Genomic DNA, 27611 nt, shown 5'->3' with positions numbered 1-27611 from the left:
GGGTTTGAATGAGTTATTTTGAATGCCTGGGACATCTCTCCCTCTGGGAGATTTTCCTGGCAACATGTTTGATGCTGATCAGTTATCACGATTGACAGCATATTGATATCATGTCACACCCAGGGCACAATTAGGTGGATAAATTGGAATTAAGCATTTCCTTTAATCCAAAGGGTCTGTACTGTCCTGTACTGCTCTACAGGAAATAAACAGCCAGATTTATTATTTTTATTTAGAGATACAGCACAGTAATAGGCCTTTCTGACCCAACGCCTCCCAATTACAAACATGAGGTCAATTAACCTACCAACCTGTACTGTACTTCTTTGGAATGTGGGAAGAGACAGGAGAAGCGGGAAGAAGCCCGTGCAGTCACAGAAAGAATATACGAGTTCCCTACGGGTAGCAGTGGGAATCCAACCAGGTCGCGGGTCCTGAGGTGGTGAAAGGTGCTATACAAATGCACTCTCTTGAAACCTAGCAAAGACTAATCCCAGCCGTCAGGGGAGGAGCAAGGCTCGCCGGCAATCCAGCCTCGAAGCGCTGAGCGCGATGGCCGCCACTCACCGTCAATGATGCGCTTGACCTTCCATATGCGAAGGGTGATGATCAGGCTGATGGCGTCCCACGGGCTGCTGGGTCCATTTGCCACCGTCGAAGCCACCATGGGCGCCAAGGACAGGACGATCACAGCACCGTCAAACACCTGCAACATACAATTGTTACTGTGACCGTGGTTCATCAAACAGATGTGGGAGGCAGCAGTCACCAGACGAGTGAATGAACACTGCACTCTGTACCAACGGAGTACAGTACTCCGTACTTCCTTCTCGTGTGTTACCAACGCAAGGAGGAAGAATGACAATGGAGTAGCAGGATTTAATGTTTTTAATGAGTCATGTTACGCCGTGGTATATGCTGGGCAACTTACAGCGCGGGAACAATGAGCTGGGCCCACCGAGACAAAAATGTATGCATTAGAGAAGGGTCTTCCACACATAGAAGACCCAATTGATTCACCGTGCTATCAACTGGCCACATGCACACTTGTGCACGCACACTTGCCACGTGCTTGCAATTGATCCGATAAGGTTCACCGTGGATGCACGGTTCCCTACAGTGGTTTAGCTCCCAACTCCAGGTGCCTTTTCAGTTAAAGACTTAAAGTCCTTTAAAGATTAGCTTTATTTGCCACATGTACGTCGAAACATACAGCGAAATGTGTCGTTTGCGTCAATGACCAGCACAGTCTGAGGGCCCTGTACTTCTGGCACCAGTGTAGAATGCCCATGACCCTAATATGTATGTCTTTTGCAATGTGGGAGGGAACTGGAGCACCCAGAGGAAACCCACAGGATCACGGGGAGAACTTCTTACACACAGCAGTGGGAATTGACCCCCTATCACTAGCAATGTAATTAATTACACTAATTGCTGTGCTGCTGTATAACTCAAGGTGTCATGGTCCTGTCTGTTAAATCTGTATTCCGGTTCACGGTCCGGTCCATGGGCCCTGAACTCCGGGTCTTCCGGCTGTCCCTTATTTCAGTTGGGCTTAATCATAGGCACCTGATGCTCGTCGAGGCTGGGAATATAAGTGGCCCTGGGGTTGAGTGTGGAGGCTGGTTTGTCTTGTCAGAGTAACCTGCTGGTGGAAGGTTAGAGCAGCCCTGTGTGATCTCTAGGCCTGGTTGGAGGACCATCGTTTCATGGATCCTCGTTGTCTGTAGTTGGAGTAGTCATCATGGTATGAATTCGGCCGTTTCTGGGGCCACCTGAGTGGCTGTCTGCCACTCTGAGCTAGATATGAATTCAGCCGTTTCCGGGGCCAGCCAAGGTTGCTGGCTGCCCTGAGACTTGGAGCCACCCCAGACTGAGCTCCCTTCTTGTCCTTGCCTCTGTGGGGTAAGTCAGGCTGTCCTTGCTGTTACCCTATGGTTGGATCTGTTTCTTCCTGTCCTTCCTGTCCTTGTCTCTGTTAGGTAAGCCAGGCTGTTACCCTGAGGTGGAACTGTTCTCTTCCCCTCTCCATCTGAATCCCTAACAGTTACCTTGGCAGTCATCCTGGCCTGGTATCCAAGGAAGGGGCCTGGCCCTGTGCTCTAAGAAGGAGCACCTTGTCTTGCCCAAGAAAGCCTTGAAGAACCCAAGCCTTGTCATGTCCTTGCCTAGTTCTGGGGTCTGAGCTCGAGTCAAGACCCAGGTTCTGGGTCCTTGTCCAGTCTCTGGCTTGGAGCCCAAGCCCAGGCTCCTAGTTCCCAGTTCTTCATCTTGGTCCTGCTTTCCTAGCCCAAGTCTGTGTTCCTGTCCCTAACTCTAGTCCAGTCCTGTCCCTAGTACTTCAGTGTCTGTCTTGCATTTGGGTCTGTTCCCCATGCCTCCCCGTATGACACAAGGAAGTTTCCCTGAGAAAGGGTAAGATGAAGGAAAACATACCAGTCCTCATAGAGGGATCAGAAGTGGAGAGAGTGAGCAACTTCAAGTTCCTGGGTGTCAAGATCTCAGAGGACATAACCTGGACCCACATATTGATGCAGTTATAAAGAAGGCAAGATAGTGGCTATATTTCATTAGGAGTTTGAAGAGATTTGGTGTCATCAAGAGCACTCGCAAATTTCTAAAGATGTAGTGTGGAGATCATTCTAACTGGTTGCATCACCATCTGGTATGGGAGGGGACTACTGTACAGATTGAAGTAAGCTGTAGAGAGTTGTAAAATTAGTCAGTGCCATCATGGGTACCAGCCTCTGTAGTATCTGAGATGTCTTCAAGGAGCAATGCTTCAGAAAAGTGGTGGTCATCATTAAGGATTCCCATAATCCAGGACATGCGCTCTTCTCATTGCCAGCATCAGGCAGGAGGTACAGAAGCCTGAAGGTACACACTCAACAATTCAGGAACAGCTTCTTCCCCTCTGCCATCCAATTTCTGAATGGACATTAAACCCATGAACACTGCCTCACTATTTCTTTATTTCTATTTTTTGCACTATTTATTTAACTATTTTATATATATATATATACTTACTGTAATTAATGGTTTCTTTTTCTCTCAATAATCATGTACTGCATTGTGCTGCTGCCACAAAGTTAACAAATTTCCTGACCTACGCTGGTGATATTAAGCCTGATTCTGATTTTGATTTTTCTTGACCTATGTAATTCAAGATGTTTTATATTGACATCATATCAATGCAGGTGAAAGCTTTAGCTAAAATGCTGCACAGTTCAATGGGGCATAGCTCTTATCTGCCTTTCCAAATGTCTGCTTCCAACTTTTGAACTTGCAGTAGACACAAGGCAACACCACCGCCTGCTGGCTCCCCTCCATCCTGACTTGGAAATGCATTGCTGGCCCTTTCCTAAAAGTTAACTTGCGGGTTGAGTCCGTGGTAAGGAAGGCAACTGCAATGTTAGCGTTCATTATGAGAAGACTCGAATATAAAACCAAAGTTGCAATGCTAAGGCTTTATAAGACATTGGTCAGGCTGCACTGGAGTACCGTGAGCAGTTCTGGGCCACTTGTCTAAGAAACTATGTGCTGGCATTGGAGAGGGTCCAGAGGAGGTTCATGAGAATGACCCCGGGAGTGAATGGGTTAATGTATAAGGCGAGTTGATAGCTCTGGGGCGCTAGAATAGGGGGGATCTCATTGAAGCCTATTGAATATTGAAAGCCTAGATAGAGCAGATGTGGAAAAGATGTTTCCTAAAGTGGGAGAGTCTAGGGCCAGAGGGCACAGACACAGAATACAAGGATGTTCCTTTAGAACAGAAATGAGGAGGAAGTTATTTAACTAGAGAGTGGTGAATCTGTGGAATTTTCTGCCACAGACAGCTGTGGAGGCCAGGTCGTTGGGTATATTTCACATGGAGTTTGATAGTTCTTGATTGCTAAGGGCATCTAAGGTTATATGAAGAGGCAGGGGAATAGGGTGGAGGGGGTTAATAAATCAGCCATGATGGAATGGCGGAGCAGACTCGAAGGACCAAATGGCTTAATTCTGTTCCTACGTCTTATGGTCTAAACTGTTGTTGGACATTGTTGGAGTGGAGAGGCATGCGAGTTCCTGAGACCCTGAGAATGATGCTGTCTGGAGCTTAGCTCCTGGTAGGGTCACCCATGGTGGTAAGGCCAAGTGGGAGGTTCCAGGCAAACAGCGATCCATCCGAGACCTCAGTGATGGAGCTGGCAAAAATGTTGACACATCACAGCAGCCCTGAAAGGTCCCCAGTTGTCCTGCATTCCATAGCCTCTGGACCCTAACCTGTCAAATACTCTGCGTTGGCTGCCCATGCATCAGCCTCTCCGTGTTAAACAAAGGCACACACAGTCATTCTCCTTTAAGGGAATCTGGCCTGACATCCTGGATTAAGTTCCGTGGTGATCCTGGATTGGTCTCCACAACCACCGGAAGACTCACCAATAGACAGCCCCTTAGGATAACATCATATCCGACTCGAGTGATCACACTACCATCCCCCCTTGACTTGGGGTGGATTTTTCCTGTTGGAGATGCTTTATACGTGTGATTTTCATGCATCTGAATGTGCCTGTGTATCTTAGTGTGCACATCTGTACACAAGTGTGTACATGCACGTGTGTATGTGCATATCTGTGTCAGTGAGTCCCCATGTACCTGTTTGCCTGGGAGAGTTTATGGATTTGAACCACTGTGCACACTCACACCTGCACATCCTGGTGTGTAGATCCTTGCCCGTGTGCTTGCACACCCACTTGTATCCTAGAGTGTACTCATGCAAGTCTGCATTTAAGTGTGAGTGACTGTGTTTCTACGGGTGAGTGTGTCAGTTTTGTGAATGTGTGCCCTCAATGCTTTGAGTTTTGAAGTGAGTGTGCGTGTTTGCATCTCGTACTATTTATGCTGAGAGAACGTGTTTGAGGACATGGAAACCGCCCTAATTGTGAAATGGAGCCCATCAGTAGCTGCTTACCATTAGCACGTTGCACACTACAGCGACATTACTTTGGATAAATTTAGACTGAGAGTCCTGTTCATTTATTTATCACATGTACATTGAAACATCCAGTGAAATGTGTTGCTTGTGTTCACAACCAACACATAGAATGTGCTGGGGGCAGTCAGCAAGTGTTGCCGCCTACTCCAGTGCCCACAATGTAAATTGTAGTAGTCATAATTTCCCGATTAAAATGCATCCCCTGGAAAAAATGCCCTGGCCAGTTCACCCCAGTGTGTCTGATGCTGATGTCAGTCGTGTCCTAATGACATCAGATACACGCACCACACACTTCCTCCCTTATCAGCACAAGATGGCATAAATGGGTCCAACCTACTAGCAACATTCAACACAGGAAAAACTGGGGGCACTTACTGCAGGGATTGCTAACAAGACTGCAGTTGTTTCCGCTGGGACATTGACACCATTTTCAAGTGCTCAGAGAAAGGCGAGCCCAGTGTCCTTTCATAATGCTACAAACTGCATCAAAAAATAGCATTGATCCTGGTCTTGCCCTACCTCACGGAGGTACAGGGTCGCCGTCTGCAGGGATTTGATCTGGACAGACCTTCACATGGAGGAGCGCACAGCAGTTCTCTGCATTTCCCTCCCCCATGGTTCAGGGTAGTGTGGTGCGTGGCCAAGTGGTTAGGGTGTTCGCCTAGCGACCTAAAGGTCGTGAGTTCGAGCCCAACTGAGGCAGTGTGTGTGTGTGTCCTTGAGCAAGGCACTTAACCACACAATGCTCTAGTCTGCCCAGCTGAAAATGGATACCGGCAATAAAATGCTGGGGGGTCAACCTCGCAATAGACTGACGTCCTATCCGGGGAGGAGTCTCGTACTCTCAGTCACTTCACGCCACAGAAACCGGCATAAGCACCGGCCTCATGAGCCACAAAGGCTCGGGACGGACTTTGACTGATGGTTCACGGTATGTGGATTGGAAAGGTTTAGAAGGTTCAGAATCAGGCTTATTATCACTGACATATGTCATGAGGGTTGTTGTTTTGAAGCTACAGTAAGGTGCAATGCATAAAAAAAAGATAAAATCGCAGTACAAAATATATTTTAAAATTTAAACAAGTAGTGCAAAACGAGAGCAAAAATAGTGAGGTAGTGTTCATGGGTTGGTTAATTTTCGTTCAGGAATCTGATGGTGGATGAAGCTGTTCCGAAAATGTTGACTCTGTCTTCAGGCTCCTGAACCTCCTCCCTGACGGTAGCAATGAGAAGAGTGTATGGGCCAAACTCTAGCAAATGGGGGTGACTTGGATTGCTTGGGCCAGCTGGGCCGAAGGGCCTGTACCCTTGCTGTATGACTATGACTTGATGATACGTAATGAGCTTTCTGCTCTCACCAAGAATAGACCATGAAGACAAAAGATGCTCGGCTTTGTCATCATAATTAGAAACACAGCCAACTGGAGGCTTCATAATGTTTGAGAGTATCCCAGTTATGGAGAAGAGGCTAGCAGTGTAGATAAACCATGTAGTGGAATGAGTTAGCAGGGCTGAATGGCCCCTGAACCTCTTCTAGGCTGCCAGTGATTGTAATGTTAAGTTTTGAAAGTAATGGAATGAAAGTGCTCCTGCTGCCACACTTGTCCTCTTCTCCATTCCTGAGCTGGTTTCTCACTCCCCTGGGGTCAACGCAACATTGGTCTATAGGAGTAAGAACGTTGGTCAGAAGCAGAGTTTGACCATGTATACCCATGTGGTTTCCTCCGAGTGGATCACAACCTTGTTGTAGGGTTTGGAGGCTTGTGTGCCTCAATGACCCAGAGAATGACTGCATGTTGGCTTTTATGCTTTGGCGCTTGGCAGGGTCACCCGTGCCAAATAGGTCAAAAGGAGGAGGCCAGATTAAGAGTGGTCCGCCCGTCCTCCTGGTTCAGGGGTTCAACTCAGGAACTCTGGAAACAGCAATGAAGAATCCTTCTACATCTGAGTGTGACGGTATTCCTGAGTCTCCACCTGGACTTGCGTGACTGACAGTAGTGAAAACCGAGAGGAAGCCACTGACATGTTGAAGGAAACCCTGGACACCACCAGAGCTGGAGGAGCTTCATTGCTGCCCTGAAAGCCAGTGGTGTAACAGGCAGTAAGTGAGTACCCATGAAGTATAATGCTAGCTGGAATCCCTGGACCATAAAAGAACTAAACTCACCTCAACTTTGTTCTCAATGTAATCCCAAATGCCAAGAACAACAATCCTGAAGACAGTCTGATGGAGAGAGAATGAGAGAGAAAGGTGAAACAATGGAACTTGAACATTCAGATTAACAACATTTTTTACTGCTCCTTTTGAAAGGATATGTGCACAGGACATCTGTCAGATTAAGAACACAAGCTTTCCATTCTTGAGCAGTTTCCTGGAAGAGAAATATAGAAGTTCCGAAACTATTGGACAAATTGAAAATGGAACCATTCTATTAGGACTGTTTTTAGGTTGTTGCTATGGGGACCTGCAAGTATGACACCAAGGAAGTAGGTTGACTAAAGCAAGAGCTGGATGCGGTGTAACCTACTCTAACCTCCTGCTGAAACACACAGGGTGTGCTGGAGGAACTCAGCGGGTCAGGCAGCATCTATGGAGAAGAATAAACAGTCGACGTTTTGGGCTGAGCCCTTTCATCAGTACTAAATTGGCAAAACTCCACAGATGCTGCCTGACCCACTGAGTTCTTCCAGCACTTTGCATGTCTTCCTTAAGATTTCGAGCATCTGCAGAATCTCTTTGTGTCTAACCTTCTACTGCAGTGCAGTAGTCCTATTCCAAATCAGAAAGTCAAATGAGACTGGTGAGTAACCCTAAAGTTTCTCAATGAATTTGCTACTTTTCACAGAGTGACCAAGTGCGAAATTCTCAAATGAGGGGACATAGTTATTACATAAGGGGCTGGTTATTTATAATTGAGATGTGTGGAAACGTCTTCACTCAGAAGTACGAGGTTATGAGAGAGGGATAGATTATAAGATCCGCTTTCTTATAATTTGTTGGAATTGGTCTAAGGTATTTTTCTTCTAAAGATTGAAAGGTTTGGATAAGATAGTAAGAGAAAAAAGAAAAGCTTAGTGGGATACGGAGCAAATGCAGACGATGGAACCATCTCGATCGCCTGGTTGGGCATCTTGCTTGGCTAAAGGGACTGTTTCCATGCTGTATTAAGAAAAGATATAAAAATTATTTGTCACATGTACATCAAAACATACAGGAAAATGCTAGAGGAACTTTGCTGATCAGGTAGCATGTATGGAAAAGAGTAAGCTGCTAACATCAGATTTCAAGCCCTGCAGGTTTTCTTGTGTTCGTGATTTACAGAGAAATGCGATGTTTGCGTCAAATCAAATTAGAGAGAATTGTGCTTGCTGGCAGCCTGCAAGTGTCACCACGACTTCCAGGGCCAACATAGTATGCCCACAACTTACTAACTCTAACCGTTATGTTTTTGGAATGTGGGAGGAAACCAGGATATAGAAAGAAACACATGTGCCATGGGGAGACTGTACGAACTCCTTACAGACAGCAGCGGGAATTGAACACCAATTGCTGATTGCTGCCACTGTAATAGTGTTACATTAACTGCTACAATACCATTTGCCCACAGAGTCATATTTCTCAGTTAATCTAACTACAATCAGATTGCTCAGTCAGAAATTACAAGCAATTTCTTGGTACAGCTTGACCGACCACAGACGCTGCCAACTATTGCTGTTGCTCTCAGTCAGGGACCCTCAATATGTGTTGGCCTCTCATTAACACAACTTACAATTAGTGCTTTAATTCTGTAAAACTTCTACCTGTTCTAACTTCTTTCCTGTTGCCACTTGGCTTGACCCACGTGGTTGGGAATGAGGTTGAGGAATACTACTTAGAGCATGAGACCATAAAACACAGGAGCAGAATTAGGCCATTTGGCCGATTGAGTCTGCTCCACCATTCCATTATGGCTGATTTATTATCCCTCTCAAACCCATTCTCTTGCCCTTTTCCTGTAATCTTTGACACCCTTTCTAATCATGAAGCTATCAGTCTCCAATTTAAATATACTTAAAGCAGAGCAGAGTAAGGTTCACCTAATTCAACCCTGAAGACTGGCAAATGTCAGAATTGTTGCCCAGAATGAAAAGACCTTCAAGATCTCTGCAAAATCAGTGTTCCTCATCATGGTGCTTCACAATAGGAGTGTCTGATGAATGGAGACATTAAGGTGAATGAAATTGCCCAGTGTCTGAATGCAGAGCCCTTGAATGAATAGGAAGAGACTTCAAATGAATGGAGATTGAAATGAGCCGGGCTGTTCAGTCAGCAGGAAGTTCCCAATTAATTCTGAGATTTTTCTCCCCCATCATTCTGAATCACCTGATCTTGAATCATTGCCAAATCACCAACGTAGGAACACTAGCGAGGTACATTTAGCCTGAATAAAGATCAGATGCACTGTCGTATATGTCAATACTTTTTATTTTACAGAATTCAAAGCAGTCAGCAGATGTCACAAGTAAAGGCAAGGAGAAAGAAAGACTTGCATTTACAAGGCATCTCTCTTGTCCCTTTCCACATGTCCCCAAGTGCTAACAGTCAACAGCACACTGAAGAGCAATCATTATTTTAATAAGAGCGTCCAACTGGTGTGCAGCAAGCTCCCACAGACAAACCTGCAATCATCTCAGAGATGTAAGAGACTGCAGATGCTGGGGTCTGAATCAACTCCAAAGGTTGCCGGAGAAACTCAGGGGATCAGGCAGCATCTATTGAGGTCAGTGGACAGTTGAGACCCTTCATCTGGAAAATTAATTAATTTATTTATTGAGATCGAGCACAGGACAGGCCCTTCTGGTCCCTTGAGCTGCAATGCAATGCTCAGCAATTCCCCGATTTAATCTGAGCCTAATCGTAGGACCATTTACAATGAGCAATTAACCTACCAACTGGTAAGTCTTTGGACTCTGGGTGGAAACCAGAGCACCTGGAGGAAACCCACGTGGTCACAGGGAGGACACACAAACTCCTTACAGACGGCAGCAGGAATTGAACCTGGGTCACCTGTATTGTAAAGTGTTGTGCTGACCACTACACTACCATGCCACCCGAAATTATACATAAGCTACGTGACAAATAGACACAATGATATTAGTGTACATTGGGAAAGTGAGAGAAATTTCATCTGAGGGATTGTTAGGGTGAACAAGTCCCTTTGGTGGTATCAATCAAGCTGGTTTGTTGGAGAGATGAATGGACAATGAGATTAATGAGAAGTTATGGATGAAAATGCAATAAATCTTCCTGGATTTACTTCACAACTTCAGGGAACATCAGTTACTCCACAGCCATCGAACTGACCCACAGACCCAACCATAGTAAGTTGATTTCCAGCCCAAAACCCAGGAGATAAGTCATTAGGTAATAAAGTCAAACACGAGGAGATCTGCAGATGCTGGAAATTCAAGCAACACACACAAAATGCTGGTGGAACACAGCAGGCCAGGCAGCATCTATAGGGAGAAGCACTGTCGATGTTTCGGGCCGAGACCCTTTGTCAGGTAATAACGTCATTTATTTAATTCCTTCATTTAATTTTTCATTTTTTATAATTGTTGAATGGTGCTCTTTTTTTGTTGCATGTCACACCAACATATCATAGCAAATTCCTAACACATGTTTATAGTGTATGAAATTTCATTTGTTTATTTAGTTATTTATTGAGATATAGCACAGAATAGGCCCTTCTGCCACCCAGTAAACCCTGCTTTAACCCTAGCCTAATCACAGAGCAATTTACAATGACCAAATGGTATGTCTTTGGACTGTGGGAGGAAACCCAAGCGGTCACAGGGAGAGTGTACAAGGTCCTCACAGGCAGCAGCGGGAATTGAATTCAGGTCACTGATACAGTAAAGCCTTGTGCTAATCACTACACTACCATGCTGTCCCTCGATTATTGATCCTCTTTATTTTTTATTGTCCCATTTATTTATCTCTCTCTCTCTCTCTCTCTCTCTCTCATTGTCTATCAGTCCCTCTATTCATTTTGAATAACATTTCAAATAATTGTTATTAAAGGATTGGAGATGAGTAAATAAGGCACATTTGGAGGATTGTCTTCCAATTGGCTAATAGTCTGCTTCACTTCTAATAACTTATTATTTTTTGTTTAGTGACACAGCACGGTAACAGGCCCTCCTGGCCCAATGACTCTGTGCTGCCCAATTACATCCATGTGACCAATTGACATACCAGCTTGTACGTCTTTGGGATGGGGAGGAAAGAGCACACTGTCATGGGGAGACCATACCAACTCCTTACAGACTGCTACAGGAATTGAACCCTAATCGCTGGTGCTATAATAGTGTTCCACCTCTACTCCGTCCAAAACGGCTGATTGACCAACTGGATAATTGGCTGCGTGACAATATAGCTCAGGATAGGATGTTTTGGGTGATCAAAGACGAGGCAGATTTGGCAGGTCACAAGATAAAACCTCCAGAGTTACATCCAACTGGAGTTGGCACCTTAACCAGTCGTCATTTTAACATTATCAGAGGATTCACTGGTAAAAGAGTTCGCATTGCTGTGTCAACACGGGGATCCATGTCAGCAAGAATCAGTGTTTAGCAAGCAGTAGACTAGCAGTGAGAACTTACCTCTGTGAAGAAGACAGAGAGGATGACGAGACTTATCCAGTGAATGACTCCAGCAAACTGGAATGCACTGCTAACTTCAAACGGAAAGAATAGTAATTAGAAAAGGTAGAGATGGGGGCAGAATTTAAAGAGAGAGGGAAAACGGGAAGAAAAGTAAGTAGAAAAGGTAAAGATGGTGACAGAATTTTCTTCAGGAGGCACACAGTACTCACTCATTAACATTGCACAATGGGGTCATTACAATGACTGGGATCTGTACTCAAACTGAGTAACATTACATATGGGAGTTAGTACTCATACTGAGAAGCACTACACATGGGTTAGTACTGACAGAGTAGCACTGAGTAACATTACACATAGTTGTTAGTATTCTTACTGAGTAAATTACACATGGGAGTTAGAGAAATTTCATCTGAGGATGTGTTACACATGGGTTAGTACTGACAGAGTAACATTACACATGGGAGTTAGTACTGATTGAGTACTGTTGCATATGGGTGTTAGTACTGCCTGAGTAATATTACACATGGGAGTTAGTACTCAGATAGTAATATTACACATGGGGGTTAGCACTTATACTGAGTAACATTACACACAGAGTTAGTGCTCATACTGAGTGACATTACACACAGAGTTAGTGCTCATACTGACTAACATTACACATGGGTTAGTACTGACTGAGTAACATTACACACAGGAGCTAGTACTCATACTGAGTAACATTACACCTAGGAGTTAGTGCTGACTGCATAACATTACACATGGGAATTGTACTCATATTGAGTAACATTACACTTGGGAATTAGTAATGAATAACAATACACATGGTAATAGGTACTCAGATTGAGTAATAATACACATGCATTAGTACCGACTGAGTAACATTACACACAGGAATTAGTACTGACAGAGTAACAATAGACATGAGAGTTAGTCCTCATACTGAGTAACATTACAAACTGGGATCTGTTCCTGCATGAAACAATGCTATCTACTGAAGTAACGCTACATATATACATGTGTGTGTTCATTCTGATACTGAGTGAAATCGCAGACCTTCGGTATTCACACTGGGATCTGTACTCAGAGCATCCGACTGCCTGGCTATAAGCAACACATCACACAGGGAAAGAATATCACAGTAACGCTGGTGATGAGGACAGTCCACTTACACTGATTAACAATGTACACTGAGGTCTATGTAGTGTATGCACACTGTATAACACTCCACACTCAGACCCGCGCATGCACCTAGTAACAATAGACACTGGTCAGTCTTCACAGGGGTCCGAACACTCACTCCTCGGTGTTGGGGCTGACATGGAGTAACGATTGGGTTAGTACTCACACTGAAGCAGCTTGGTGTCGATGAGGAGTTCCAGAGTGAGGAGAAGGACGACCAGGATCACAGCTGCCACCAGGAAGCAGTTGAGCCCAACACTCAGCAGGACCACCTGCCAGACCGCCGCTCGTCTCCCACAGCACGGCTTCAGCCAGTTCGAGCTGGGTGCCCGCGGGTGCACAACAAACAGGGTCAGAGTTAGTGGGTGACATTTGACAGGATGTTGCAATAAATGCACAATTCTGACCTTTAAACTTTGTACGTGATCAAATCAGAGCAGACAGGTAGATACTAAAATAATCTGACTGAGCCACAGAATGGGTGAAAATGTTGTTTTAGACATTTAGATGAAAGAGTGTAAAAATGAACTATGTTGAAACTGCTTGAGTGACACTCAAAATTCTAGGTCAGGCAGCATCTGTGGAGGGAAATAAACAAGATGATGTTTCAGGCTGAGACCCTCATTGAAGCAGTTTCAGTGCAAAGTTTTAAACCCAGTTTTTTGGTCTTAGTCGTAAACATCAGCTCTTCATTCGCCATCACAGACGCTGTGGGACTTGCTGAGTTAGAACACAGAATGTTACAGCACAGTACAGGGCAGCCACACCCTATGTGGTGGAGAGTCAAATGAATACTTCAGCTAATGATATTGTGCCACAATTTAACCTAGCCTAAGATCAATCTAAACATTTGCTTCCACATAGCCTTCTGCTTTTCTATCATTCCTGTGCCTATATAGAAGTCTTTTAAATGTCTCTAATGTGGAAATGATTCAGACAGTGTAGCTCAGGTGGTTGTTGGCTGGGCTGAGTTGTTCTCTGAACTTGGCAATTTACTTGCAAATGTTTGTCATCGTGCGAGGAGACATCGTCAGAGCACTGTTGATTGTGGTGCGTTCCCTGAATGCTTGGCTTTCATATACGTTCCAATCAACTGATTGGATGTCATTTTGGAAACTTAATTGTGATGTGCGGAGGAAATTTTGTTGCTGATTGGCTGTGTGACGAACTTTGTGTATCATAGTCTGGAATGTTGCCCACATCGGCCCATAAATAGGATCAAAGTCTACGTGTTTGTTTACAGAGTTATTCACTGAAAACCACACTTCTAGGATGCGGGTGCATATAAAGATGCCTACAAGGTCGACAATACACCAACCAAGAAGCGACCAAACAGGTTGTCCTTCCATACATACAAAATATTGCGGAAATGACGACCCGACTACTCCAAAAACATAGAATTTCAGTTGCACACAAGCCAACAGCAGCAGTGAGGAGAGTACTTTGCAGACCAGAAAAACAAACCAAGCTACTAGATAAGGCCGATGTAGTTTACAAAATCCAATGCGTGGACTGCTACAAATATTATGTTGGCCAAACTGGGAGAAAACTACCCACAAGGATCCACGAACTTCAACAGGCTGTAAAGCAGCATGACCAACTCTCCCTGGTCTCTAACCATGAAGACTGAGAAAGACATAAATTTGACCGGGCATCAGTGAAAGTCATGAAGTGAGTGAAAATGTGGCACGCAATTCTGTAAACAAACATATGGACCTCAATCCTATTTATCAGCTGATGCAGGAAAAATTCCTGACCACAACACACAAAGTTTGTCACACAGCCAGGATTGGAGAACAGCTCAACCCAACTGTCTCTAATGTATCTGCCTCTACCACCAACCCATCCACATACCCTCTGTGTTTAAAATCTAACTCTGACATCCCCTCCAGTCACCTTAAAATTATGGTCTCATTTCCACCTGGGAAAAGTCTCTGGCTGTCCACTTTATCTATGCCTCATCAACATTTACACCTCTATCAAGTCACCTCTCACCCTCCTTTGCTCCTAACTCGCTCAACCTTTCCTCAGGTAGCATCCTGGTAAATCTCCTTTGTACCCTCTCCAAAGCTTTCACATCCTTCCTATAATGAGACAACCAGAAATGAAGATAATATTCCAAGTGTGGTCTAGCCAGTGTGTTAAAGAGCTGTCACATTTGTGTGTGTTGCCCAGGAGTTCCAGCACATGCAGAATCCCTTGTGTTTCTGTAGAAATGCAACAACATCAGCAGCTTGACTGTATGATTGCTTTTCCAAGTATTAACAAAGAAGGAATGGCAAACTAAATCCCATTTAACATGGTGGAATTTTGTATAAGGCACATTTCAGACCAGAATCAGCGACACCCACAAAATGCTGGAGGGATTTGACAAGTCAGATAGCATCTATTGAAAGGAATAAACAGTCAACGTTTTGGGCAAGACCCTTCTTCAGGACTGAAATATTAGAGGGAAGATGCCAAAAAGAAAGGGGAGGGGGGAAGGAGGATAGCTAGAAGATGATAGGTGTATCCAAGTAGGTGGGGAAGGTAAAGGGCTGGTGAAGAAGGAATCTGATTGGAGAGGAGAGTGGACCTTGGGAGGAAAGGAAGGAGGAGGGGACCCAGGGGAGGCGATAGGCAAGTGAGAAGAGGTAAAAGACCAGACAGGGGAATAGAAGAAGAGGGGACAACAATGGAAAAATATTTACTGGAAGGAGAAATTAATGTCCATGCCAGGTTGGAGGCTGCTAGATGGAATGTACAATGTCTATAAAAAGTATTCACTCCACCCCCCAGAAGTTTTCATGTTTTACTATTTTATAACATTGAATCACAGTGGATTTAATTTGGCTTTTCTGACACTGATCAATAGAAAAAGACTCTAAGTGTCAAAGTGAAAACAGATCTCTACGAAGTGATCTAAATTAATTACAAATATAAAAGACAAAATAATTGATGACGTAAGTATTCATCACCCTCCTTTAATATGACACACCAGATCATCACTGGTGCAGCCAATTGGTTTTAGAAGTCACATAATTAGTTAAATGGAGATCTGTTTTTGGAGACCTGTGTGCAGTCAAGGTGTTTCAATTGACTGCAGTAAAAATACACCTGTATCTGGAAGGTCCAACTGCTGGTCAGCCAGTATCCTGGCAAAAACTACACCAAGAAGACAAAAGAACACTCCAAGCAACTCTACGAAAATGTTATCGAAAAGCACAAGTCAGGAGATGGATACAAGAAAATTTCCAAGTCACTGAATATTCCTTGGGGTACAGATCAAGAAATGGAAAAAATATGACACAGATGTAAATCTGCCTAGAGCAGGCCCTCCTCAAAAACCGAGTGACCGTGCAAGAAGGGGACTAGTAAGGGAGGTCAGCAAGAGACCTATGACAACTCTGGAGGTGTTACAAGCTTCAGTGGCTGAGATTGGAGAGTCTGCACATACAACAGTTGTTGTCCGGATGGTTCACCAGTCGTAGCTTTGTGGGAGAGTGCCAAAGAGAAAGCCATGAAATCTTGGCTAGAGTTTGCCAGAAGGTTCTGAAGACTCTGACGTTAGCTGGAAGAAGGTTCTAATGATGAAACCAAAATTGAGCTTTTTAGCCATCAGACTAAAAGCTATGTTTGGCATAAGCCAAACACCGCATGTCATCAAAACACACTATCCCTACCGTGGAGCACGGTGGTGGCTGCATCATGCTGTGGTGATGCAGCAGGTCCTGGAAGGCTCGTGAAGGTAGAGGGTAAAATGAATGCAGCAAAATACAGGGAAACCCCTGAAGAAAAATCTGATGCAGTCTGCAAGAGAACTGTGACTTGGGAGAAGATTTGTTTTTCATCAAGACAGTGACCCTTAGCATAAGGCCAAAGCTACTCAGGAATGGGTTAAAAAGAACAAAGTTAATGTCCTGGAGTGGCCAAGTCAGAGTCCAGACCTGGACATGAAAAGGGCTATTCACACACGATCATCATGCAACCTGACAGAGCTTGTAGTTTTGTAATAAAGAATGGGGAAAAATTGCAGAGTCCAGATGTGCAAAGCTGGAAGAGACCTATCCACACAGACTCAAGGCTGTAATTGCTGCCAAAGGTGCATCTGCTAAATACTGACTTGAAGGGAGTGAATACTCATGCAATCAATTATTTTGTGTTTTATATTTTTAATTAATTTAGATCACTTTGTAGAGATCTGTTTTCACTTTGACATGAAATAGTCTTTTTCTGTTGATCAGTGTCAAAAAAGCCAAATTGAATCCACTGTGATTCAACGTTGTAAAACAATAAAAAATGAAAACTTCCAAGGCGGTGGGGGTGTGTGAATACTTTTTATAGGCACTGTAAGGTGCTCCTCCATCCTAAGGGTGGCCTCATCTTGGCATAAGAGGAGGCCATGGACTGTAATGTTGGAACGGGAATGGGAATGGGAATTAAAATGTTTGGCCTGCGGGAAGTTCCATTTTTGACAGATGGACACACACAAAATACTGGAGGAACTCAGCATATCAGGCAGCATCTATGGAGTGGAGCAAATGGTTGGTGTTTCAGGCCAAGACCCTTCATCTGCAGAATCTCTTATGTTTAGAATCAGTATCACTTTTATTATCACTGACGTGTTGTGAGATTTGCTGTTTGTGGCAGCGTTATAGTGCAATACAAAAAAATACTATATTACGTTAAGAATATATAACGAATAAACTCTTCTTGAGTTTCCAAGGTACCGGTTTTCTCTTTTCTCTTTTCTCTTTGGAGTGTAGAAGAATGGTTATGAGAGGCATAGATAGGGTGGATAGTCAGTATCTGTTTCCCAGGGCACCAATAGCAAACACCAGAGGGCATATGTACAAAGTTAAGGGAGGGAAGTTTAGGGGAGACATCGGGGATAAGTTTTTTTACACAAAGGGTTGTGAGTGCCTGGAATGACTTGCCAGGGATGATGGTGGAGGCTAAAACATTAGGGTTATTTAAGAGCCTCTTGGACAGGCACATGGATGAAAGAAAAATGGAGGGTAATGGGGTAGTGTAGGCTTAGTACTTTTTTTTAAAGGATTATATGGGTCGGCACAACATGGAGGGCTGAAGGGCCTGTACTGTGCTGTAGTGTTCTATGGTTCTATAGGTATCGATTTAAATCAATGTTTCGATGACAAACTCTGCCATCTTCATCAGGGGTGATGTCTAGGCATGCCTAGTCCGGTGGTATTTATACCCCCGTTGTCCATCCCTCCTGATTGGTTAGTACTCATCCAATCAGGTTTCCGTCGTCCCACCTTGTTTACAATCTAATTACAGTTCTTAGAGTGAGACCTTTGTCTATGTTAAAACTCCTTACTCTAGTTTTATTTTAAGCCACTGATGTTTGAAAAATATAGCAGATTGTAAACTTTGCAGTTTAATTAGTGAACAGTTCTCTTAAGTACAAGCAACAATTAGCACAGGGTGTAAACCTGTCGTAATTACAACACTGCCTCAACACAATCTGTGCTCCAGTCAATCACTTTTCACACCAGAAGGCCAGGGTGAACTGTGAGATAACCTGAGGTACAAGTGGGCAGGAGCGATTATGAAGCTTGGACCATCTTCAGTCAAAGTCAAAACCAAGTTTATTGTCATCTGCTCAAGTCCATGTCTTCATCAGTGCAATGAAGAACTTACTTACAGCAGGATCAGATTCACAACATTCAAAATGAAACAAACATAATTTATACACAAATACTGTATACAACAAAGAACACAATTAGAACAAGGACAACAATCACTGTAGTGCAAAGTGATTATGGTGTTGCTATTCTGAGGTGATTAGGATTGTGCAGGTTGGTTGAAGAGGCTGCAGAGGGTTGTAAATTCAGCCAGCTCCGTCACAGGCACCAGCCTTCCCATTATTGAGGATACTTTCAAAAGGCGATGCCTCAAAAAGGCAGCATCCATCATTATGTATGCCCACCATCCAGGACATGTCCTCAGTGCTACCAGGAGCCTGAAAACACACATACAATATTTCAGAAATGGCTTCTTCTCCTCCGCCATCAGACTTCTGAACGGTCCAGAAACCCATGAAGTCGCTGTTTAGTTCTCTTTTTGCACTACTTTTTAAAAATATATTTCTTATTGTAACTTATAGTAACTTTAAAATACATTGTAATTTAAAATATAAGACCACAGTCTGTGCGGATTGGTGATAACATACCTCTTCGCTGACAGTCAACACTGGTGCACCTCAGGGGAATGTGCTTAGCCCACTGCTCTACTCTCTGTATACTCATAACTATGTGGCTAGGCGTAGCTCAAATATCATCTACAAATTTGCTGACAATACAACCATTTTTGGTAGAATCTCAGGTGGTGACGAGAGGGCGTACAGGAGTGAGATATGCCAACTAGTGGAGTGGTGCTGCAGCAACAACCTGGCACTCAACGTCAGTAAGATGAAGGAGCTGATTGTGGACTTCAGGAAGGGTAAGACGAAGAAACACATACCAATCCTCATAGAGGGATCAGAAGTGGAGAGAGTGAGCAGCTTCAAGTTCCTGGGTGTCAAGATCTCTGAGGATCTAACCTGGTCCCAATACATTGATGTAGTCATAAAGAAGGCAAGACAGCGGCTATACTTTATTAGGAGTTTGAAGCAATTTGGCATGTTAACAAATACACTCAAAGGCGTGTTGGGGAGGAAGCATTAAGAAGAGGGATGCCTCACGTCTTAATAAGCTGGTAAAGAAGGCGGGCTCTGTCGTGGGCAAAGTACTGGAGAGTTTAACATCGGTAGCTGAGCGAAGGGCGCTGAGTAGGCTACGGTCAATTATGGAAAACTCTGAACATCCTCTACATAGCACCATCCAGAGACAGAGAAGCAGTTTCAGCGACAGGTTACTATCGATGCAATGCTCCTCAGACAGGATGAAGAGGTCAATAATCCCCAATGCCATTAGGCTTTACAATTCAACCGCCAGGACTTAAGAACTTTTTAAAAGCTATTATTAATGCTTTTTGAGATAGTGATTTAGATGCATATCATATTTTTTTTTTACTGAGTTAAGTATTGTATGTAATTAGTTTTGCTACAACAAGTGTATGGGACATTGGAAAAAAAGTTGAATTTCCCCATGGGGATGAATAAAGTATCTATCTATCTATAGTTGTACCATGGAGAGGTTTCTGACAGGCTGCATCACTGTCTGGAATGGATGGGCTTTGGACACTAACTCACTTTTTTAATATACAGTATTTCTGTTTCTGCACATTTTTAAATAATCTATTCAATACATGTAATTGATTTACTTGTTTATTTATTATGTTTTATTTTAGTTATTATTATTTTTCTCTCTCTCTCTGCTAGATTATGTATTGCATTGAACTGCTGCTGCTAAGTTAACAAATTTCACGTCACATGCCGGTGATAATAAACCTGGTTCTGATTCTCACTGTACTGTTGTGTAAAACAATACATTTCATGACATATGTCAGTGGTAATAAATCTGAACAGAATGGTTGAAGGGAAGTAGCTGTTCTGAAACCTGGTGGTTGGGACTCCAGGCTTCTCTACCGACTGCCCAGTGGTAGCTGTGAGATGGCATGGCCTGGGTAGTTGGGTTTCTTTACAACAGATGTTGCCTTCCTGAAGCAGTGGGGAGGGATGTGTCTGTGATTTATTGATCTGCGTTCACTACAACCTGCTGCTTGCTGTGCTCCTGTGCATTTTAATTGCCATACCAGACCATGGTGCAACTGGCCAGGTATCAGAAGTACATCTGTAGATGATTACTGGAGCTCAGTGACAAGCTAAACCTTCTTTACATTTTAGGTGCATTTAAAGTGTTAACAGTGGGTGTGCGGGTGATTGTTCAAGGACAATTGACAACAGTAATCTCTCTGGTGTAATCCTGAACTATTATTTTGTGTCAGTTAACTGGAGATAAAGCAGATGGTTAAAGCTGGTCAACTGGGCAACATGGTAGCGTAGTGGTTAGCGTGATGTTATTGCAGCTTTGGCTATTTCAGAATTCGGAGTTCAATTGCAGAGTCGTCAGTATGGAGTTTTCATACTCTCCCCGTGACCGCATGGGTTTCCTCCAGGTGCACTGGTTTCCTCCCATAGTCCAAAGACGTACCGGTTAGCAGGTTAATTGGTCATTGTAAATTGTCCTGCAATCAGGCAGGATTAAACAGACGGGCTACAGTACGGAACAGGCTTACTGCATTGAAAGAGCTTGTTCTGTACTGTATCCCTAAATAAATAAATAACAACAACAGGATTACATTCATACACAAGGAACTCAGCAAGTCAGGCAGCATCTATGGAGGGGAAAAAACTGTTGACAAATTCCAGCCAGGTACAGGAGGCTCGAGGAGAGTTTATTCATCATATACGCCAGGAAAGCACTAGATCCATTTTATAAACAGTTAACATTTCAGGACGAGACAATACTGTGTGCACAATATACTGACAGTATCATAAAGAATATGATGCCTATGTTGTATGCAATATATAGAAAGAACCACATCCAATTAAATGACAGCATATACAATATTCTGACACTATGGATTAAAGACTTTGGCTCAATCAGTTTAGAGAGATGGTGAAGATTCTCCTCAAATACTCTAGCATGGCATGGTGGCCGAGTGATCAGCACATTCACTCTACAGCACCAGGTGTAAGATCGGGGTTCGATTCCTACCATTGTCTATAGGAATTTGTATGTTCTCCCCATGACCGCATTGGTTTCCTCTGGGTGCTCTGGTTTCCTCCCACATTCCAAAGGTGTACGATTAGAGTTAGTGAATTGTGGGCATGCTATGCTGTCATGGCGTCACTAGTGGGCGGCTCAGTACAATCCTCGCTGATTTGATTTGACGCAAACTATGCATTTCACTGTAATTTATTGTACATGTGACAGATAAAGCTAATTTTTTACCTTAAAATTCAGCTGTCCACAGCATACAAGTAATGATTCTAGAATTGCTTTATTGTAGACTGAGTGGGGATAGAGTTGGGGCTGTGGGGAGGTGGGGGAAGGTGCAGATAGTGGGTTACATCACATCAGGTATGATCACAGCTCCGTCTATTGGGGAACCCAATCCCTCTCCATGGACTCTGTCTGTACTTCTTGCTGCGTCATATCAGGAAACAAACGATCAAAGCCCACCCTGGACATGCTCTCTTCTCAGTCACCCATCAGGCAGAACATACAGACACCTGAACACACACACCACCAGGCTCAGGCACAGCCTTTTTTCCTGCTGTTACAAGAGTCCTTACATATTGAAGTGTTCACCTTCAATATACCTATTGTATACTTAACTTCACAATCTACCTCATTGTGGCCCTTACAGTTTACCGTCTACTTGCACTGCACTCGCTATATTCTACTGTTCCCTCGTACACCTCAAACTACGTGTCTTTTTGAGATGATCTGTATGAACAGCTTGCAAATTGAAGTTTTTCACTGCACCTCGGTAGATGTGACAATAATGAAGATAGTTTTTGTGCCATACGTACTGTACATGGAAACACTGAAACATACAGTGAGGTCATAAACATAAGAAAGTCTGCAGATGCAGAAAAAAAGTAAAAAAAGAGTCTGCAGATGCTGGAAATCCAAAGCAACAAACACAAAATGCTGGAGGAACTCAGCAGGTCAGCCAGCAGCGATGGAAATGAACAGGTAGTCAACATTTCGGGCTAAGCCTTCCCTCAGGAAGAAGGGTTTGGGCCTGAAACTTTAACTGCCTATTCATTTTCTTTGTGCATTTTGTGTGTGATATAGTGAAATGTGTCATTCACTATCGTTTGTCAAGCCCCATTTGTGTCGACGACCAACACAGTCCCCAGGACAAACAGTTCACAAGTGTCGCCATGCTAACGTTGCACGCCTATGGCTTACTAACCCTAAGCCACTTCTCAGTCTTAGGAACGAGAGCGTATGGAAGCAAGTCATGCAGTCACAAAAGAATGCACGAACTCCTTACAGGGTCTGGCAGGAATTGAACCCCGATTGCTAGACCCTAACGCATTACGCTAAATGCTACACTATTGTGCCGCCTGGTTACAAGTCACCAATTACCAATCCCATTAGATAGTGGATCAGACTCCAGCAGACAAGGGCTAGACACCCATACGTGTTTGCATCCACCCTCAGTAGCCACGTTATCAGGTACAAAGGTGGAAGCCAGTGTGGTCTTCTGCTGCTGTAGCCCATCCATTTCAAGGTTTGACGTGTTGCACATTCAGAGATGCTCTTCTGCCCACCACTGTTGTAATACATGGACACTTGAGTTACTGTTGCCTTCAAGTCAACTTGAACCAGTCTGGCCGTTCTCCTGGGACATCTCTCATTAACAAGGTGCTTTTGACCACAGAACTGCCACTCATTAGACTTTTTTTTGTTTTTTGCTCCATTCTCTGTAAACTCTCGAGAATGTTGTGTGTGAAAATCCCAGGAGATCAGCAGTTTCTGAGATACTCAAGCCACCCCATCTGGTGCCAGTAATCATTCCACGGTCAAAGTCACTTAGATCAAATTTCTTCCCCCATTTCTCCCCCCACATAAGGCAAGAACTTGCGGGTGTGAATTGGGATGATGTTTTTGCAGGGAAATGTACTATGGACATGTGGTCGATGTTTAGGGATATCTTGCAGGATGTTAGGGATAAATTTGTCCTGGTGAGGAAGATAAAGAATGGTAGGGTGAAGGAACCATGGGTGACAAGTGAAGTGGAAAATCTAGTCAGGTGGAAGAAGGCAGCATACATGAGGTTTAGGAAGCAAGGATCAGATGGGTCTATTGAGGAATACAGGGTAGCAAGAAAGGAGCTTAAGGAGGGGCTGAGAAGAGTAAGAAGGGGTCATGAGAAGGCCTTGGCGAGTAGGGTAAAGGAAAGCCCCAAGGCATTCTTCAATTATGTGAAGAACAAAAGGATGACAGGAGTAAAGGTAGGACCGATTAGAGTTAAAAGTGGGAAGATGTGCCTGGAGGCTGTGTAAGTGAGCAAGGTCCTCAATGAATACTTCTCTTCGGTATTCACCACTGAGAGGGAACTTGATGACGGTGAGGACAATATGAGTGAGGTTGATGTTCTGGAGCATGTTGATATTAAGGGAGAGGAGGGTGTTGGAGTTGTTAAAATACATTAGGACGGATAAGTCCCCGGGGCCTGACGGAATATTCCCCAGGCTGCTCCACGAGGTGAGGGAAGAGATTGCTGAGCCTCTGGCTAGTAAGGCATTTGACAAGGTTCCACACGGTAGGCTTGTTCAGAAAGTCAGAAGGCATGGGATCCAGGGAAGTTTGGCCAGGTGGATTCAGAATTGGCTTGCCTGCAGAAGGCAGAGGGTTGTGGTGGAGGGAGTACATTCAGATTGGAGGGTTGTAACTAGTGGTGTCCCACAAGGATCTGTTCTGGGACCTCCACTTTTCGTGGTTTTTATTAACGACCTGGATGTGAAGGTAGGAGGGTGGGTTGGCAAGTTTGCAGATGACACAAAGGTTGGTGGTGTCGTAGATAGTGTAGAGGATTGTCGAAGATTGCAGAGAGACATTGATAGGATGCAGAAGTGGGCTGAGCAGTGGTGGATGGAGTTCAACCTGGAGAAGTGTGAGGTGGTACATTTTGGAAGGACAAACTCCAAGGCAGAGTATAAAGTAAATGGCAGGATACTTGGTAGTGTGGAGGAGCAGAGGGATCTGGGGGTACATGTCCACGGATCCCTGAAAGTTGCCTCACAGGTAGATAGGGTAGTTAAGAAAGCTTATGGGGTGTTAGCTTTCATAAGTCGAGGGATAGAGTTTAAGAGACGCGATGTAATTATGCAGCTCTATAAAACTCTAGTTAGGCCACACTTGGAGTACTGTGTCCAGTTCTGGTCGCCTCACTATAGGAAGGATGTGGAAGCATTGGAAAGGGTACAGAGGAGATTTACCAGGATGCTGCCTGGTTTAGAGAGAATGGATTATGATAAGAGATTAAGGGAGCTAGGGCTTTACTCTTTGGAGAGAAGGAGGATGAGAGGAGACATGATAGAGGTGTACAAGATATTAAGAGGAATAGACAGAGTGGACAGCCAGCACCTCTTCCCCAGGGCACCACTGCTCAGTACAAGAGGACATGGCTTTAAGTTAAGGGGAGGGAAGTTCAAGGGGGATATTAGAGGAAGGTTTTTCACTCAGAGAGTGGTAGGTGTGTGGAATGCACTGCCTGAGTCAGTGGTGGAGGCAGACACACTAGTGAAGTTTAAGAGACTACTAGACAAGTATATGGAGAAATTTAAGGTGGGGGGTTATATGTGAGGCAGGGTTTGAGGGTCAGCACAACTTTGTGGGCCGAAGGGCCGGTAATGTGCTGTACTATTCTATGTTCTAATCTGATGTTTGGTTTGAACAACATTCCAGAGATGCTTGGGTTGGTAGTTAAATTAGTCACATGGATGTCATTGGACCAGAAGGGCCTGATATCGTGCTATATCTCCAAATAAAGTAAGTACAGAAGCATAGCTTCAAGCCTTCTCACTATCAAATATCGTGGCTGATATTTTACCTAACCACACTCTCGCCATATACTGGAAGAACATGGGGGAAAGGGAAAAAGGGTTGGAAAACCAATGAAAAACAACTTTCCACTGCTGAGGGTGCTCACGGCCAATTAAGCTACAGTCTTGCACTAGATGGAGAAATGCCAATTAAAGTAACACGAAGGAAAACAACCGTCGAAACGACTGTCTTCCCCTCGAAATATTAAATTAAACGAAGAGAGAAATCACTGGAAGTACGAAGCTGAAGTGCCTGCAACTCTCCGCTGCTGTGGGCGACTCCTGCAGCAGACGGGTGTGTGTGACCTGTTAGATAACAAGATGCCCCCGAGTGCTCCTTCGAGAAAAATTACACTGCACACTAATTAAATAAGCAGCAAGAGCTGCCTCCTCCTCTAGTCCTTAGAGAGAAGGAAGCAGGCAGGCAGATTTATTTTTTGTGTGTGTGTAGGTGTTGGTATCTGTGTGATATGTGATTGTACCTCTGTGTATATGTATATCTGTGTATGTGTGTGTGTGTTTATAGTATGCAATGTACTGATGTCTGTACAAGACTTCATGCCCCCCCTGTATGTACAGTATAGTATGTGGGTTTCTGAGTGTGTATGCTTACGTGTGTGTGCGTGTAAAAATGTGATTCTGTCTTTGTGTATATAAATTTATTTATAGTTGTATTTGCACTCCACTTGATCTTTCATTGATCCTGTTATAGTTACTATTCTATCGATTTGCTGAGTGTGCCCATAGGAAAATGAATCTCAGAGTAGACATACGTGCACTTTCATAATAATATTTACTTTGAACTTTGAAAATTTCATTTGTAATGTTTTTCTGTATGTGTGTTCATAGTACATATGTAAAGATGTCTGTATATATGTTGAATATATGTGGGGTTCTGTGTGTATATGCTTACATGTGTGTATGCGCTCTCTCTCTCCCTCTCCCTCTCTCTCCGTCTCTCTTTCTCTCTCTCTCCCTCTCTCTCTCCCTCTCCCTCTCTCCCTCCCCCTCTCCCTCTCTCCCTCTCCCCTCTCTCTCTCCCTCTCCCTCTCTCCCCCTCCCTCTCTCTCTCTCCCCCCCTCTCTCTCTCTCCCCCCCTCTCTCTCTCTCCCTCTCCTTCTCTCTCCCTCTCCCTCCCTACTGCCTTCCCAAGGTGTTCCTTTCAACACGGTCCAGCCTCCTGAACAGTATGCTGTTTGTTTGTCTCAGATGTCATCTGTGGACAACATTTGCTCCACAGATTGTTTCTGAACGAGTCACGTTCTGCAACTCCGATAATGGCTCAACCCATTATTACCACAGGCACCCCTCACCATTCTCATCTGGTGCAAAATTCAAATTAATCACTGCTTTGAACTTCACATGTTTTGAAAAGTTAGACTATATTTGGCTAGGTAAGTTCTGGGCAGCAAATATCACATGGAGATACTCAGCTAGAATAACTGAGTTAAAATGAAAGGACTATAGATGATGGAACTCTGGAAGAAAAACAGAAAATGCCCAGCAGGTCAGGCAGATCAGTGGGAAAGAGAGTATAATGTTTCACTCAAAACTCTGCTCAATTCTGATAGAGTCTTTGACTTTAAATATTCATTCTGTTTTGCTTTCCACAGATACTGCCTCAAATTAGGCCCATTGAGACCGTTCCACCGTTCGATCAGGGCTGAGTTTTTTCCCTCTCAACCCCATTCTCCTGCTGTCTTTCTGTGACCTTTGACACTCTTACTAACCAAGGACCTATCAGCCTCTGCTTTAAATCTATCCAGTGGCTTGGCCTCCACAGCATCGGAGTGGCAGTGAGTTCAAGAGATTCACCATCCACTGGCTAAAGAAATTCCTCCTCGTCTGAGACGGAGAGCGGTCATTACCGGCACTCCACACACACACACACACACACACACACACACACACACACACACACACACACACACACACACACACACACACACACACACACACACACTTATATATACATATACACAGAGGGTACAATCGCATATTCACACAGATACCAACACCTACACACATACTGCCTTGGCATTCTGCGCTCGTTGCGCTGACTGTGCACACTTCCATGTCTTCCCCAGTGTATTTTAATAATGGGTCCTAAAGGGTTGGATTTGTGGTGCTTTTCCCGCCATACACAGTGGAATATTCCATTTCTTTAGTAATGGGGATGTGTAAATGTGTATAAGTTGTTTGTATACTGCATTTAAGGTAGATACTCCTGTTTATTTTGTAATATGATTGTGGGGTGCATCATATTCTAATTCATGTGTAGTCTTAATTTAACGT

The 27611-nt window shown here is 44.0% G+C and overlaps 1 protein-coding gene across 1 annotated transcript in view; it reads right to left on the bottom strand.

The window, feature by feature from the left end:
- The window catches only part of tmem266 (transmembrane protein 266), a 195419-nt gene that overhangs the window by 45910 nt on the left and 121898 nt on the right, over window positions 1-27611 (bottom strand). The window contains exons 4-7 of the mRNA XM_073025524.1: window positions 12972-13126; window positions 11624-11697; window positions 7146-7202; window positions 568-706 (exon numbers count right to left, since the gene is read on the bottom strand). Coding sequence (XP_072881625.1) covers window positions 568-706; window positions 7146-7202; window positions 11624-11697; window positions 12972-13126 — 425 coding nt within the window. The remainder of the gene's footprint in view (window positions 1-567; window positions 707-7145; window positions 7203-11623; window positions 11698-12971; window positions 13127-27611) is intronic.

Source organism: Hemitrygon akajei, chromosome 21, assembly GCF_048418815.1.
Source record: "Hemitrygon akajei chromosome 21, sHemAka1.3, whole genome shotgun sequence".
In the NCBI taxonomy this organism is placed as follows: domain Eukaryota; kingdom Metazoa; phylum Chordata; class Chondrichthyes; order Myliobatiformes; family Dasyatidae; genus Hemitrygon; species Hemitrygon akajei.
Note: the sequence above shows the minus strand (reverse complement) of the source record. Positions and strands in the feature narration are given on the sequence as shown.